Source organism: Denticeps clupeoides, chromosome 9, assembly GCF_900700375.1.
Source record: "Denticeps clupeoides chromosome 9, fDenClu1.1, whole genome shotgun sequence".
NCBI classification, from domain to species: Eukaryota; Metazoa; Chordata; class Actinopteri; order Clupeiformes; family Denticipitidae; genus Denticeps; species Denticeps clupeoides.
Window position 1 is genome coordinate 16,476,042 of NC_041715.1, and position 16,358 is coordinate 16,492,399.

A 16,358-nucleotide genomic window follows, 5' to 3' on the forward strand; every position below is an offset into this window, starting at 1 on the left:
AGCAAATATGCAAATGTGCAACTAAACAAATACTGTTGTAGTCAGAACATATATGAAAGACACATTTACTTTAGGATAGGATAATTATTGAATGCATTGCGAAATGAGGTGCAGGATTGAACTTATTCCGTTGACCCAATGCGGGACAGGGACACATACAAAACTGGCTATTAGGATGTAAAATATACTGGCCATGAGAAAAGGGTGCACCGATGTAACATCTACATTTATGGTATTTATCAGGCGCCATTATACACTTACAACCAGTAGTTACAGGGACAGTCCCCCCCTGGAGACACTCAGGGTGAAGTGTCTTGTTCAGGGACACAATGGTAGTAAGCGGGATTTGAACCTGGGACCATCTGTGTCTTGTTAGCCCTTCTTATCGTTGCCATGTTCTCCTTTTGATTTCATTTCCTTGCTCCCTGGACGCTGGTTATCAATGTTCATAACCCTTCGTACATGTCCCTGCTGTTTACTTTTAGTTTAGACCCCGCCTGAGTGATTTTCTGCTTTCTGGCCATCATGCCTCCATTTGTCTCATTCATTATTAAAATATCACCGTGTCGTGCTGTTACTCTGGCTTGACAGCCGATCACTCCTGATGCGCTTACTGGTAAAATACTGGAAGCAAAAGTCAACTTATGGAGGAAGAGTAGAAATGACTTTATCTCCATTAATGCAGAGCCTCACCCTACACAGGAAAAGCATCATGGTCTTTTGATTTAATAAGCACACAAGGACAGTTTCTCTTTACAAAATACAAGAAACAGCAGCCTCATGAGTGTGGGACATCACACGATACATCTCGCGGCCAGTTTGATGCCTGGTCCCCAGAAATTTCCCCTCCCGGAGTTTTGGTGACCATTGCTGTGCACTACTTTTAAACTGGCTCTAGGCACACTGCTGTATGCGCTAAGTGTGGGGCTAGTTTGACAAGGATTTGCATAAATAAGTAGACAAAACAAGGAAAACTACATTACATTTACATTTACAGCATTTACCAGACACCCTTATCCAGAATAACTTACAATCAGTAGTTACGGGGACAGTCCCCCCCGGAGCAACTTAGGGTTAAGTGTCTTGCTCAGGGACACAATGGTAGTAAGCGTGATTTGAACCCGGGTCTTCTGGTTCACAGGCGAAAACTATTTGTTAGTTGTCTGTATCTTGAAGAAAAAGACACCTTTTGTTTGTTAACAAATACATATTCCTGAATAAAACGCCCTTTTTTCAGCGTAAGTAAGAAAAATGCAGTTGGACACGAGAAAAGCCAGAGAGGAGATTTTAATGATGCCCTCCTCAGGACATTAATATGTGCTCTGGCTAATTCTGCTGGCCCAGAAAAGAAATGCAAAAATACACATCTTCTAAATATCTATGGGGCCAATTTGATCATTATTTTTATGTTGATTATGTCATGAGAATGGTCAACATGCCTTTACTTGACATGACTCTTGTTCAGCAATTTCAAGCGTGGCTTTCCCATGCATTCCCCCGGAGGGGACATTCATTAGGCTGTTGTCATCTTACTCTTGTGGCCAGATCTGCATTTCACAATAACAACAACAACAACAACAAAATGTCTATAATAAATTAGATTTATTTCCAAATAACACAGCAATCGATTCCAACTCACTTCTTGTTTAGTCTGGTAGGTTTAAAGAATCTTAAGCATTCTTGCCAGTGAACATATTTTATTTACAGCGTTTAAAGGTCCCCTAATCCTGTATCTGAAGTCTCATTTCGAAATTCAGCCTCGATGCAGAATTACAGCCACTTTCATCCAGTCCCACAATGAGACTTCCCCGGGACGCACCGTTTCGGTGTCTGTAGCTTTAAATGCTAATGAGGAGGACAATATGTTTAATTAACCCACTGGTTTGTCATAGTCTCCTTTTAACATCCAATCACCAACCACGGTCAGAGGAGATAATGTTTTAGGGGAGGGGTGGGAAATAGGAAATGGGAGGTAACCTTTCCCCTTATGATGACATAAGGGGACAAATTCCAGAGCTGCCGCTCAGAATGGCCACAGCACCTACCGCCATGTCTAGCCACTGCAGGACCACAGACAGGCTGGGGGATCTCGTATTAACGTTAAATAATCTCATAATAGGGGACCTTTAAATGAAACAAAGCGTCCGACCACCCTGACGCTGAGTGAGGCTGTTCACTAGAGACGTAATGAAACCGCTGTCACTCTAGTCAGAGCCTTCAAAAAAAAAAAAAAAAAAACCCTGGACCACATCTGAGCCGTTTTTGGGGCAACACAGCAGAACACCCATTAATCTTACAGTAACAGCGCCGATACACGCTGACTCAGCAGCTGCTTTTAAGATTATTTGATTATTTGCTTCTAACCTCAAAGTGTAGCATTGGGAGCGCCCGAAAAAAAAAATGTTTTAAGCTAATGTGCATTTCTTTGATAAATAATATATAAACCCAGTGTATATATTTAGGCAAAATTATGTAAAGTCAAGGGGTTATTTTTTTTTTTTAACGTGCAACACAACTGGGGCAGAATACTGTGATGTCACGAGAGCCCAATCAGAATTCAGCTCGTCTGTCCAACTTGAAGGCGATAATTACCTCCGGATTAAGTCCATTTCCAGTCTCAGGGAGACGGCCCTTTAATCGTTTATTACACTCGAGATTTGGCCACCAAACATGTCGTTTTCACTGACACTGACCTCCGGTAGAGTAACGGTAAGGAAAGTAGTAATAAAAACACAAAATAGCATTACCCATTATGTACACATTGTACAAAGGAAAAAAAAAGACTTTCAAAGGAATAACGTGTAACTCAAGGACAGCAGCAAATAAATTCCATATTTTTTTAAAAAGCCTTCTTATATTGCCTTAAGCATTGCATGAATTTTTTATTGACGAGTGTTCAGGTTTTTTGGGGATGAAGAAAGGCATGTTGCTACTTCTCGCCATTGTTCCTAACTCTGGAAGAAGGGATGTCTCAGATTCGTGCAGATCCATATTTCCACATGATAAGTGCGATTAATGTTACACAATAAAAAGCACACCTACCCCACTCAGAATATGACACAGTGTCACCGAAATCCCCCCCAACCACTGCCTCCCGTACGCATTTATGTTAATATATGTCACCTTAAGTGGGGTAAACAATGGCAGTAACCTTACCAGGCATGCTGGGATTGCTAACATAACCTGACCGCTGTGCCGACATTATGCAAAATTGCTCGGGAGCACATGACTAGGCTCTTGTTCACCACAGCGACAGTAGAAGGTATACACACATACACACACACATACATACATATATACATACATACATACACACACATACATACATATATACAAACACACACACACACACAAACATACATACCTACATATATATACATACATACACACACACAAACACACATATATACATACATACACACACATACATACATATATACAAACACACATACATACACACATACACACACACACAAACATACATACATACATATATATACATACATACACACACACAAACACACATACATATATACAAACATACATGTTTTTTGTCGTTACATAATTGATGCTGTAACAACGCTGATTTATTTACACCTATAAAAGATTGTCTAAAGAATTTCCTACAAAACACACACATCATGTTCATCGTTGATTTCATTCTAGTCAATAGTGCAATGTGCGATGAAAACATTTTCCCGAGTTTTTGTTCAAGCATGGAAATGAAGAACTGTGAGAATAAAGAGAAAACCAATTAGACGTGCTGAAATCCTGTTATAAATGGACAAATGAACACACACACACACACACATACACACACACACACACACATACACACATTTGTAAATGGAAACTAGAGCTGTGCTGAAGGAAACTAAAACTGAGTGAACGTGGTCCGTTTCTCGTGGACCTCCAGGTAGTCGGGCTGGAAGTGCAGCTTGGCCTTCAGCTCCCAGTACTCGCTCCGGCCGGGCTCGCCGTACGCGCCGGCGGCGGGGGCGGCGCGGTACACCACGCCGCTCTGCTGCACCCGCTCCGGATGCAGGAGCTGCCGCCTGGCGTCGAAGTCCCGGCTGAAGCGGGCGGGGTCGCGGGCGGCGTGCTGGCACGGCAGGCCGCTCCGGTGAGGCAGCAGGTCCCTGTAGAAGAAGTCGTCCTCCGGTACGGGCGAGGTCCGGGGGTCCGGGGCGCTCTCGCTGTAGTCGGAGCCGACGGCGTTGCTGCCCAGCTCTTCGTCCGAATTCGGCGTGAAGGCCCCGGTGGGGTCGCCGAGGTCTCGGAAGCGCTCGGCGCCGTACGCGGGAGTCTTGGGAGGCGGTATGTACTCGTACACGAGGCCTGCCGAGGTTTTCACTTTGGCCGCCGACCTGTCGAAAGAGGCCAGATCGGCACTAACGGACGCGGCTTGCCCGCCCGGCGACTTGTTGCGCCTTCGCTTCATGACCGCGAACAGCCCGGCGGCGACGAACACCGACAGGATGAACAGCGTGAACAGCACGAGTATCAGCACCGACAGCGGAACCGCGCCGTACGGGGCGTCGTAGTCCAGGGACGTCTCCAAGGTGATCGTGCTGCCGGGAAACGACTCCTCGGACGGCGGCGGCGGCGCGGCGGAGGCGCGGCCCCCGGAGGCGTTGGGGCAGAGGTTGGACGAGTTGACGAATCGGACGTCCTCGCCGGAGAGCCTCGGCGGGGTCTCGCACACCACGCCGTTCTCCACGGAGCCGCCGCCGAAGCGCTCCAGCCAGACCTTCATGTCCACCGCGGCGCACGAGCAGTCCCAGGGGTTCTCCGAAAGGTCCACTTTCACCAGGGACGTCAGCAGGTCCAGCACGCCGCCGGCGGGGAGGTGGCGGAAGTGGTTGCTGCGCAGGTTCAGCCGGGCGAGCCCCGAGCCGCCGAACACCCCCGCCGGGATGGTCTTGAGGAGGTTGTTGTTGAGGAAGAGCAGCTGCAGGTTGGGGACGTGCTTGAAGCTGCCCGGCGTAATGTCCCGGACCACGTTGTACTCCAAATACAGGAACTGCAGACTCCGCAGGCCGTGGAACATGCGCTCCGTCAGCCGCTCGATCAGATTCCCGTTCAGGTACAGCCGGCGCAGGCTCCCCAAATCCCCAAAAGCTCTGTCGTGAATCGCCGAAATCCGATTGTTGCCGAGGTGCAGCAGGTCTAGTCCGGTGGCCTCCACAAAATCCGATCTGCGCACCACGGGGATGTAATTCCCCGTGAGGTACAGCTTTTTGGGGTTGTAGGGTTTGGGGTTCAGGTCGGAAATGTGCTCGATCTTCCTCTCTTGGCAGTTGACGTTCAGGCCCAGATCGGAGATTTGCAGGTTGCAGGTGCAGGCGGTGGGACAGTCCAGAGGCACCGGCGATTTGGTCTGGTAGGACAACATCGGGCCCAAGTTCTGTTTGTTGGACGGGGCGCGAGGGGTGGGCTTAGTCCTCAATTTGCCAGATGGACGGGAGCCCTTTGTCGGTCTTGAGGAGCGTAAAACTCCCGGTGAGGTTGTGGAGGCCGGCGCGGTTTGGAAGTACGCCTCGCTGCCGCGGGCCGGCTCGGCGTGCATCTCGTACTCGGCGATGGCTCTCCTGGGACACAGCTCCTGCTTAGAAACCTCGTCCAGATCTCTCCCATGGAGCCGGAACGGCGTCTCGCACACCACATCGCCCACCAGCGCCGTGTAGGAGATGCTCTCCAGCCAGGCCTTCAAAGGAATTAGCTCGCAGGAGCAGTTCCACGGGTTCTCCTCCAGCTGTAACTCCACTATTTTATTCATGTGCTCCAGGAGGCCAGTGTAAGGGAGAAGCTTCAGCTGGTTGCCCCTCAGGTCCAGGTGCGTTAAGGGGACATATTGAAATATATTGGTTGGAAGGGAAGACAGAAGGTTGTCGTTTAGGATGAGAACCTCCAAATGGCGTAGCTTGCTGAACGCGTTGGCCTCGACGCTGGTTATGTAGTTGTAGTCAATCTGGAGATATTCCAGGCTCTCCAGACCCACAAAAAAGTCCTCCCTCAAGACCTCGATCTTGTTGTTGTTGAGATGCAGCCGTTTTAATCCAGCGAGCCCGTTGAACGCCCCCTTCTCCACCTCGGAGATGCCGTTGTCGCCCAGGTGCAGTGTGGTGACCCCGTCGTAGAGGAGAAAGTCGTCGGAGGAGAGCTTCCTCAGCAGGTTCCCGGTGAGCAGGAGGTGATACGTGGACACGTGCAGCGGCGGCACCTCCGCCAGGCTGACCACGCCCCTGTTCTGGCAGCCGGCGCTCAGCACCCCGTCCTTCTCCTCGCAGGCGCACGGCCCCGCGCACATCTGGCCGTGGCCCCCCGACGCGTCCGGCGAGGCCGCCAGCCACACCAGTGCCATCCAGATGTGCATTTTGGCCAAACGCTCCGGTCCAAACGGCATAGTGCTTCATCTAAAGAATAAAAAAGAAGGAAAAAGAAGCAGGTTCACACCGTCCCACGCCACTCCCCATTAACACGGAACCCTAATTAGTTAAAGATGAACTCCACTAAACACGCCATGAAGGTCACAGCCGTGACCTGTTCTGCACCCCCTGACCTCCGGATGGATTTAAACTGTGACGACCCCGCGCAGACCTCCGTGGGAGAAAAGTTGCTTCCAGCCCCTCCGCGTCGGACACGCGTGGAACCCACGCAGCTCGGCACGCATGCACTCGGGAACACGGACCACGGGCGCTCATATTTCTGACCGTGTTTTATATCAAAAATAATGATAATAAAGTGAAGGTGCGATCATACCCGTTCCGCCCCCTCAGAAGCAGCGTCCCGTGGCCGCCAGTCGGACCCGAACTCCGCGGACGGAGAGGCTGAGACGAGGCGTGGACGCCGCCGCGATCTGCTCCGGCATGGCAGCGAGCCGACAGTCGGCCAGAAAAACACCGACGACACGCAGAAAAAAAACTAAAAAAAAAAAAAAAAAAAAACCCGATGATGATGATGGTGGTGGTGATAAAAACAGCCCACGACACCGCGATGTCTTCCCCGCGACGCGCGGCGCCGAGTCCCGCCTCTGGAAGTTGAAAGCGCGCCACTGAGGGAGGAGGAGGGCGAGGAGGGGGACACCGACCCCACGCATCCACGCATCCACGCATGGAGAGAGCAGCGGCGAAAACGCGTCACGTCTGGAACCTTCATCTTTTTATTTTTTTTTCCGGGGGGGGGTACGAGGTCGCTTAAATGCCCGTTTTTGCATATATGCATGCACGAAAAGATGATTCACTTATGCAAATAAGCGCATTATTCCACATCTGTTTGTTGTGCAATTCTCACAGCGGCGCCCGGTTCGCCGTCCGGTGCGTGAAAGATACAATTTCACCATCGCCACGCATGGGCAGCAACGCCCGCTGAGATGCGTGTGGGTTCGGGCTGCTGTTCCAGGCCCCGTGTGGGACCTTCACGTCCAGTTCCGTGGTGAGAAATGTGCACGTCCAAGATGTGCGTTCCCACCTCCCATGTGATGTCCTGAATGGAGACATCAGGAGATGGGGACAAAAAATTCAAAGGTCATAACCTCAGACTGTCAAAAAGTAACCGGTGAATGGAAGGAGAGGCCCTGAAATCACACCGACAACATCATGGTTTCAGTTTTTTGATTGATTGCTGTGGTGAAAACTGGACAGAATCAGAATCGTGTTTATTGTATGCAAGGAATTGGATTCCGGTAGATGGTGTCTCTCAAGTACGGAGTGGAAGAAACCAACAAGAACGACGTGTAAGGAGGTGTGTAAGTGTTAAGTTGTAGAACAAGTTTACATTGATTATGAATCTATATATATATATATACTGAATATAAATATGAATGTACATAGGTCTATAAGTCTGTATGGATGAACAACGAACAGTGCGGTATAATACACAAAAAGAGGCATCGTGGCCTTTGCACAGTGACTTCCTGTCAGTACAGTGGGCGGGGCACTAACGTTGGCCACGCCTCGAGAAAAACGGGACCGTGCTTCTGCACATCGGTGCGGCATCGATGGTTTCGGCATCGATGGCTGTCCCTCTGTAATGAGTCCGAAGACGCTTATTAATTCTGTATAATGTGACGAGGATGCTCCTTATTAGACTCCTCTGGGTGTGGCAAATCGTGGCGGAATGGATCATTTGGAGCTGAAGGCCAGAAGCGTCTGTGACGGACCGGCGCGATGCTTTAGACCGATTTAACGTTTGATAACCAACGTGTCCTCGCAGTCGAGCCGCAATTGTGGGTCATTAGGTCCAAATCCGCCGAGCGTTCAGCTTGAATCATCCTCAGGACGTCACCGTGGACGTGATTCACCGGGAACGTGAGGGGATGTGACAGGCCGCCGGAGGGGCGCTTTGTCACAGCGTTGCCTTGTAAAACGCAGCCGAGGTCACGTACAGTAGCCTGACCTCCAGTTTCCCCCAGAGCTTCTGGGGACTGAAGACGGGACGGCGGACACCCCCTGCCTCGCCTCGGAACGTCGCACAGGCCACGGAAGACGAATCCATCTCGCCGAGCAGCGCGACGGTGGTTAATTATTTCACGGTGGAAGTCGGGGTAGAATCTGAGTACTCTGTGGCGGGTAATAAACCGGCTGATTGGGTTATTGGTGCGTGTGTGTATGTGTGTGTGTGTGTGTGTCTCTTCGGTGCCCTCCTGGGGTGTCATCAATATCAATTACTGGGCCGGGCCCTACTTCCAACAACATGTAACGAACGAAGCGCGGCGCTGCCCGTGCCGAAACACGCCGTTACCAAGGGCTTCCTTAGAATTACGCTTCAGCCGCGCATTAAACTTTGTCCAGATTCTGCCCATGCAGCCATTTAAGATTTAAGAGTGTCCCCTACTGGCCGTCTCGTTTCAGTTTTTATTCCTTCTTCTTTTTTGAACAAATTAGAAAACCTCCTACCACTGGGTGGCAGTGTTGGCCAACGCTTCTGTTCAACTGATTCGAGTTTGCTGCCTGTCGAGCCTTTTATACAGTACGAATAATACATTTTATTCTTATAACTCCCTCTTGTCTATGTTATTTCTCCATGTAATTGATGCGGAAAGATAAATGATTAAACTAATAAAAGCTAGATGGCCGAATTTAAAAACAAGATCTACGTAGGACACACGTAGGACACACGTAAGTTAACGTTGCTCTGTTTCCAACCACTTGTGATTGGCTGAAATGTCACCAACACTTTCGGGAAAACTTTTTGCAGGGCTGCGAGTCCGCAGGCTGCTCTGGCCCAGAAGAGGCTTCGTGAAGATGCTCTACAGAGAAAGACGGGCACATCATCATTTTCAGAGGCTATTCGCAGATTAATGACAAGATCTGAATGGCATTAGAGGCTTTTCAGGTGATATGATGGAGAAAAAGGCCATAAAATCCTGAGAATTCTGCATTAACGAAGCGAGCCGATTATGGCAGGCCTGCGTGGTAACCACACCCTGCTAACAACCCCGAAGACGCCAGCACGGAGGGGGCCACGTTGGGCCTGCGCAGGGCCGACGCGAGCGAGGGTGACGTGCTTTGCTGGGGTCGCGGGGTCAGGAACAGCGAGCTGCAACCAGACACCGGATCCGCGGCACAAACGATATCACGAAGTGCCTGTTTGAGTTACCATTGCGCGTGCAGGGACCTCGTGGCAAGCGCTGCGATGCACAAAGCCATATTGCTGCACCGTGTGGTCGTTAAAGTTATAATTACACAAAACTCCGAAATCCACGCGCTCTCGTGACCTGTGACCCTCATAATAAATGCAAAGTTTATGTTTATTCACATTATTATAACAGAATTCGTTCTAACGTGACTTCTGCAGTTTGCGATACGGTGGTTTATTGCGTCGTTAAAAAAAAAAAAAGTGAAAAAAAAAGTGAAGTGATTGTCACATGTGATACACAGCAGCACAGCACACGATGCACACAGTGAAATTTGTCCTCTGCATTTAACCCATCACCCTGAGTGAGCAGTGGGCAGCCATGACAAGCGCCCGGGGAGCAGTGTGTGGGGACGGTGCTTTGCTCAGTGGCACCTCAGTGGCACCTTGGCGGATCGGGAATCGAACCGACAACCTTCTGTTTACAGGACCGTTTCCTTAACCGCTAGGCCACCACTGCCCTTGTCCATCCTTTATTTACAGCGCATAACACAACTGAATATTTGGCATTGTGCGATGGCTCAGAATGCGACGGTACGCGAGGCGGCGAGGCTTTAAAGCACCTACAGACCGTACAGTCTTTGTTAATCGTCCTTCAAGATGACGGACATCTGATTATTCATTCTGATGGTTTTAATTTGAGGCAGAGGCGGTGGGCACCACGATTGGCAGCCTGGAAAAGGATCTGGACATTTTTTTATCGGCGAGAAATCGGGCAGTGCGCCTGAGGGATGAGGGTGTCCCATCTCTGACCTCTGAACTCCACATCAGCTTTGATGTTCGAGATAAACATCTGGTCCCAGCAGCGAAATTTCAATACGTGGAGCAGAACTCCATCCCACTGCTCTTCTGCGTGGTTGTAATAGCGGCCGGTGCGGCCGTGGCGCTGGCGAGGTCACTACAACAGGACGAAGAGGACGAAAAAGGGACGAACCAGCAGGGACGAACCACCCGTGGACGCCTTGAACCATGAGAGCCCCTTTATTTCAGTTCTTTGGCCAGACACTCACGGCACGACACTCACCGGCCACTGGTCATAATGTTGTGGCCCAGGTCAGCGTTTCCCTTCAGTTCTACAGGTCAGATTTAAACCCGGTATTTGAGTAAAAGACGGAATGAAACAAAACCGGAATTCCTCTTTTAGGCCCGGCCCGACAAAGTTACACCGTGGATGCAAACTCAAAGCGTGAAACTCGTCATTCTGTAGCGCACGTGCGGTTATTTACCGTGCCGAACACATGCTGTGCGCTTGACAGACGCATCCTTCATTCCACCCCACAGATAATTATGCCTCGTAGCGCTGTGTCCTTGGTCGATGGCTTGTTTGACCCACGAGGGCGATACAGCACAAAGTAAGCCATCGCCTGTCGTGCCGATCAATTAATGTCATTTGTCCTCTGCATATTATTATTGGAAATATGTCATCCTCGTTGGTTAACTAGGTCGACCGCAGCAATGCGGCCGCATTACGGCGGTAATGGCGTACGGTAATGCAACGCCGCGCTCCCCAGGGACCTTTCCTAACTTGTGGTTTCCTGATCCGCGTTTTTTTTTTTTTTTTTTTTTTTCCAGGCGTCCCCACCGACGGGACAGCTGGTGGATGTGGGTCAAATACATTCCGCTTCGTTTTTCGAGAGGCGGTGCATTACGGCGCGTCTCAAAATCACGTTCCGGCTTTTTTTAAAACCCAGATATGGTGACTTATCCCAGCGTTCCCTCATCCCTCGTTCATTATCTGAGCTTTTACCCTAATCCACGATAAGGCGAGTCTCAGACTTACTCACATCGATTCCGTTTATGGCCCGAGGCCTTCAAAAGAACAATAGGCCACGAAAAATGAAACACTTTCAAATCACTTAAGAGATTAGATCGTGGCTGAAGACGGTAGCACATGGCGTAATGGGTCCAGATATGAAGAGGAAAACATGGCAGTGGCCTCACGCTGACCTCAAAATCTAATAGTATGTCACTTCCCCATTTACGCTCGCAAGGCTTCTGTCCAGTTCCCACGGAACGTTCTGGCCAGTCAAGAAGCTGGAACTGGACACAGACAACGAGGGTGGAGACGAGAAGGTGGTGGAACCTCACGCCAGACGTGACAACGATCAAACAGTGAAGCACTTTGAGAAACGAACCAAGTCTCTTTTTTTGCACCGGGATCCCCAAAGCCAAAGACTTACTCCCGGCGCCCCACGAACAGGGTCTGGCAGGTACCAGCGTGTCACTAGAGGCTCGGAGCCTGTACGCCACAGACCCATCAAGACATGAAGGCCTGTACCTGTAATGTAGTGTTCAATGAAGCCATTAATGAAGGTCAAAAGATGAAATCATCACTGGGCCGTGATTGTATGCGCTGGACATTATGCCCGATTTAAATTAAACACATCAAATGTGTTTTAATATTTCTAAGCACACACATCACGGAATTGTCTACACTTTCCCATGACGGTCATGTGGGCTGGAATGAGAGCGGCCAGATGAGGTCCTTCAAGACCTGGACTGAGAAGCAGTGCTTCACAGTTCATTTATAAAAACATTACTACATCACCATAACCAGAAAATACACTATTATCAAGAATATTTGTCAAATAATGTTCTTATAATACTCATTTATTATTTACATCAAATGAATGTAAGCAACATTTTGGGGGTGAAAGTTGAGAGGCATGTATGAAAGCTCTCGATATACAAAAAGACCAAAGAAAAATCCTGTCATCCACATGTTTTAGTTATTAGACAAAAAACACATTTTTAAATGTAAAAATGTAGAAAAAAAAACAGGTTTTTAGGAAGGGGGGGACCCAGGTTCGGGTGGAATACAGACATGTTTTGGGCTCTACTTTGGGAAAAGTCACAGGGACACTCCACACTCGCAACAACATCCGTAAAACACACACACACACACACACACACCAAGACGAGAGCCACTCATACACACTCCTGTAACGCTGGCTTTGTTCTCTGATCCTCTCCGCTTTAATGATACGAGTTTCGACGTTCTGGGGACCAGGAGGAAACCAGGACGGTATTCTGAGCTCTTTTCCTACGAAAATTCCCTCGTTCACGGACGCATAGCCTCCGTCCATTATTCCAGATAATCATTTTAATAATCATTTTACAAACGAATATTTACACCTGCTATATACACCGAGCGCAGTGCCGCCGCTAAAAGGTGGTTGCGATTTCGGACGCGGCGGCGGCGTCCTGGTCCCTGTCTCGCGGCGCCTCCCTCTTCTGATGGCAGGTGTAAGGAGGCAGGGTGCCTGTCCGGGAAGCCACGTGGACGCCGTAGCGGGACCCTCTCCAGGGGCGAGGGCTAGCATGGCTGTTACCGTAGGCCGCTTCTTGAGAGAAGCCTATTGTGTAGGAGGTTCCCGGGGCGGCGTGGACGCGGCGTGTCGGTATCACGCCGTATCTGCCGTGCCAATCCGCGCCGGGCATGTCGGCTGAAGTGAGTGAACCTGAAACAGAATTTTTGTTTTCTTTAAAGACCTCAAACTCCCGGCGATGCGGCAGTAAGCGTTAAGAGCGCCGCTAGTCTCCGCTTACTTTTAGCCCACGGTTGGAACGTGGACAGCGTCCTTTTGCCGCCGTAGCCGCTGGTGTCGGAATCGCTGTCGTTGAAGTCACTGTCGCCTTTGCCGCTGTCCTTCACGCTCAGCTGGTCTGTGTTGCCGGTGGCACTGCGAGAACCATCAAACCCGTCACGTCAACAGAAATCCGGCACGACTTGGTGCGGCGTGCCGGCGAGCGCCGTTCTTCGCCTGCTTACCTCTGCTGGATACAGCGCCTGTCATCGTGCCATGTGGCGGTTCCGTCGAACGACTTGGATGACAGAAAAGCCTGTAAATGAATTTTTTAAAAAATTTAATCACGGTCATCAACCCCAGGATGCAGCTGGCAGCCCGGCGGTGAAGGAAGGTCGCCGGTTCGAATCCCGATCCGCCGAGGTGCCACCGAGCAAAGCGCCGTCCCCACACGCTGCTCCCCACTGGGTTAAAAGCAGAGGACACTGTGTGCACCGTGTGCTGTGCTGACAATCACTTCACTTTAGACTATAGGACATTTTTTTATACCAAGAAAGAGGCCACTTTCAGCATGTCCCCAACATCATTTCTGTAAATGTTTAGTAAGTGACATGAGCGCCGCGGCTCGTCTCACCTTCGAGTCCCCTTCGGTGCTGCCGTCGCGGTCGTAAAGTCCGGAGTCGTTTTTATGGCAGAGGAACAGGCCGGCGCCGGCGTACGAATCCGCCTCGGACGCCTTGCGGATGGCGATGGACGGGTCCCCCAGCAGGCCGCGGGCCGCGCGCGACTTGGAGGCGTAGCCCCCCCGCCTCAGCCGGAGCCGGCAGTAGACGGCGACGCCCGCGATGGCCGCCAGCAGCAGGACGCAACCCGCGCCGAGGAGAGCGATGGCGACCGTGGAGGCGCCGAGGCTCGGCTCCTCCTCCCCGCCCGACCCCCACGAGACGAAGATCTGCTCGCCGGGGCCTCCGGTGTCGGTGACGACGAAGCGCAGGGTGGCGGCGGAGGACAGCGCCGGCCTGCCGTTGTCGCTGACGGCGATCTGGACCTCCAGGACCTCGCCGCACCGGGAGCTCAGCCGGCGCCGCAGGGCCACCTCGCCGCTGGCCCTGGCGACGGAGAACAGCTCGCGGTCGCCTTCCAGAATTTCGAAGCCGAGGTTGGCGGCGGGACCTTCGTCCTCGTCCTCGGCCCGGAGCCGGAGGACGAGGAAGCCGGCCGGCGCGTCCGCCGGCAGCGGGACGTCCGCCGTGCCGTTGTGCATGGCGGGGTGGGTGAAGTGCGGGTAGTTGTCGTTCTGGTTGACGATGTTGATTCTGACGGCGGTGGTGCCGGACTGCTGCGGGACGCCGTTGTCGCAGGCCAGGACGGTCAGCTCGATGGTCCGGAGCGCTTCGTAGTCGAAAGACCGCAAACTGTACAGGGACCCGGACGCGGGGTCGATCGAGACGAACGTGGACAACAGGGCGTCGCCCTGAAGCGGCTTTTCCAGAACCCTGTACGCCACCTTGCCGTTCTTGCCCGCGTCGGGGTCGCGGGCCACCACGGTGGTGACGTACGAGCCGGGAACGTTGTTCTCCACGACGGACACTTCGTACAGAGACTTGCTGAACAGCGGCGCGTTGTCGTTCTCGTCGGTCACCCGGATGGTGTAGTGTCTGACCGTCTTGAAGGGCGGCGTCCCCAAATCCTCCGCCTCCACGGTCAGGTTGTACTCGGCGATCTTCTCCCGGTCCAGGCCGGCGGCGGTGACGATCATGTAGGCGTCGCCGTAGGCCTGCCGCAGCCGGAAGTGGCGGTGGCCCAGCAGGCTGGTGTGCACGTAGCCGTTGGCGCCCGAGTCCCGGTCCGAGGTGCTGACCAGCGCCACGAAGCTCTCCTCGGCCGCCGCCTCGGTGATGAAGGCGACGCCGTCGCTGGAGGAGGTCATGGGCTTGATGGCGATTTGGGGCGGATTATCGTTGACGTCCAGGATCTCCACCGCCACCCGGCACGTGGACCGCATGGGGCTGCCGCCTAAGTCGGACGCCCGGATGTTGAGCTCGTACGACCGCTTCTTCTCATAATCCACCGGCTCTTTCAAGGTCACGGCGCCGGACTGGGGGTCAATTTTAAACAGCCTGCTGACGTCGGACGGCGGCGCGTCCACCAAGCCGTACACCACCTCTCCGTTCGCGCCGGCGTCCGGGTCGAAGGCGTGGACCTTCAGGACACGGGAGCCGACGGGCGCGTCTTCGTAAAGCTCCACTTTGAGGGAGTTGTGCTCGAATATAGGGCTGTTGTCGTTGAAATCCAGGACTTTGACGAGAACGGTGGTGGTACCGGATCTAGGGGGGCTTCCGCCGTCGGTGGCCGTCACTTCGATGCTGTAGGAGTCCTCCGTCTCTCGGTCCAGGCTCTTCACCAGCACAAGCTCGGCGTACTTCGCCCCGTCCTCCCTGGTGTGCACGTCGATGGCGAAGTGGCTGTTGTGAGAGATGTGGTACTTTTGGACGTAGTTGACGCCGACGTCCTGGTCAACGGCGACGTCCAGCGGGAACCTGGTGTCCACGGGCACGTTCTCCAGGACCTCCAAGGCCGTCTCGTTCTCGGCGAAGCGCGGGGAGTGGTCGTTGACGTCCCTCACCTCGATCTCCACGTGCACGAGCTGGAACTTGTCCCCGGACACGGCGACCACGTCGAAGGCGACCAGGCAGGCGGCCGAGCGGCGGCAGAGCGCCTCGCGGTCCACGACCTCGCCCACCGTCAGGAGCCCGTCCGTCGGCCTCATGTGGACCACGGGCGGGTCCAGGTCCTGCATGAAGCGGAACGTGGCGGCCGGGTCGACGTGCAGGTCGCGGGACAGGTTCCCGATCTCCGTGCCCGCGGCGTCCTCCTCGTACGTGAAATATTTCGTGGTCGTGCAGCGGGCGGCGGAGACGAGAAGCGCGACGGCGAGGCTCTCCAAGAACAGCGACATTTCACACAACTTTAAAAAAAAAAAAGTGTATATATGTATATTTTTTAAGAAATTCTTCCGAGTTTATAGGGCAGCCGAGGGAGCAGCTGAGTCCCGCACCGTCCCGGACGCGGCTATAAGTCGTGATCTATGCAAATGAGCTGCCGCGCCGACCAATCACGTCGTCCGACCTGCAGCGGGACATCACGCTGAGACCAGCGCTGGTACGTGTGTGCACTTCCATTTACAGCAATTAC

The 16,358-nt window shown here is 52.3% G+C and overlaps 2 protein-coding genes across 3 annotated transcripts; both read right to left on the minus strand.

Moving 5' to 3' along the window:
* Positions 1-3,461: 3,461 nt before the first annotated feature.
* On the minus strand, positions 3,462-6,902 carry slitrk5b (SLIT and NTRK-like family, member 5b). Of its 2 annotated transcripts, none has more exons than XM_028991360.1 (2): positions 6,763-6,902; positions 3,462-6,416 (listed from the first exon to the last, which is right to left on the minus strand). In XM_028991360.1, the coding sequence occupies exon 2, from the start codon at positions 6,404-6,406 to the stop codon at positions 3,875-3,877; it is 2,532 nt and encodes an 843-aa protein (XP_028847193.1). In that variant the 5' UTR covers positions 6,407-6,416; positions 6,763-6,902; the 3' UTR covers positions 3,462-3,874. The 2 variants fall into 2 exon arrangements, with proteins under 2 accessions (XP_028847193.1, XP_028847194.1); XM_028991361.1 differs by lacking the exon at positions 6,763-6,902 and adding an exon at positions 6,601-6,711.
* Positions 6,903-12,288: 5,386 nt separating this feature from the next.
* Positions 12,289-16,122, minus strand: LOC114796997 (protocadherin 8). The gene is made up of 4 exons (XM_028991572.1): positions 13,798-16,122; positions 13,409-13,479; positions 13,186-13,319; positions 12,289-13,097 (listed from the first exon to the last, which is right to left on the minus strand). The coding sequence occupies exons 1-4, from the start codon at positions 16,120-16,122 to the stop codon at positions 12,802-12,804; spliced, it is 2,826 nt and encodes a 941-aa protein (XP_028847405.1). The 3' UTR covers positions 12,289-12,801.
* Between the last annotated feature and the right edge of the window lie 236 nt (positions 16,123-16,358).

What these genes read in the sequence shown, in the direction of transcription:
- slitrk5b (XM_028991360.1), bottom strand. Translation starts at nt 6,406, where the DNA reads ATGCCGTTTGGACCGGAGCGTTTGGCCAAAATGCACATCTGGATGGCA.
- LOC114796997 (XM_028991572.1), bottom strand. Translation starts at nt 16,122, where the DNA reads ATGTCGCTGTTCTTGGAGAGCCTCGCCGTCGCGCTTCTCGTCTCCGCC. An exon ending in GCACCGAAGGGGACTCGAAG is followed by an intron (nt 13,480 to 13,797) that starts GTGAGACGAGCC and finishes ATTCATTTACAG; the next exon opens with GCTTTTCTGTCATCCAAGTC. An exon ending in AGGCGCTGTATCCAGCAGAG is followed by an intron (nt 13,320 to 13,408) that starts GTAAGCAGGCGA and finishes TGGTTCTCGCAG; the next exon opens with TGCCACCGGCAACACAGACC.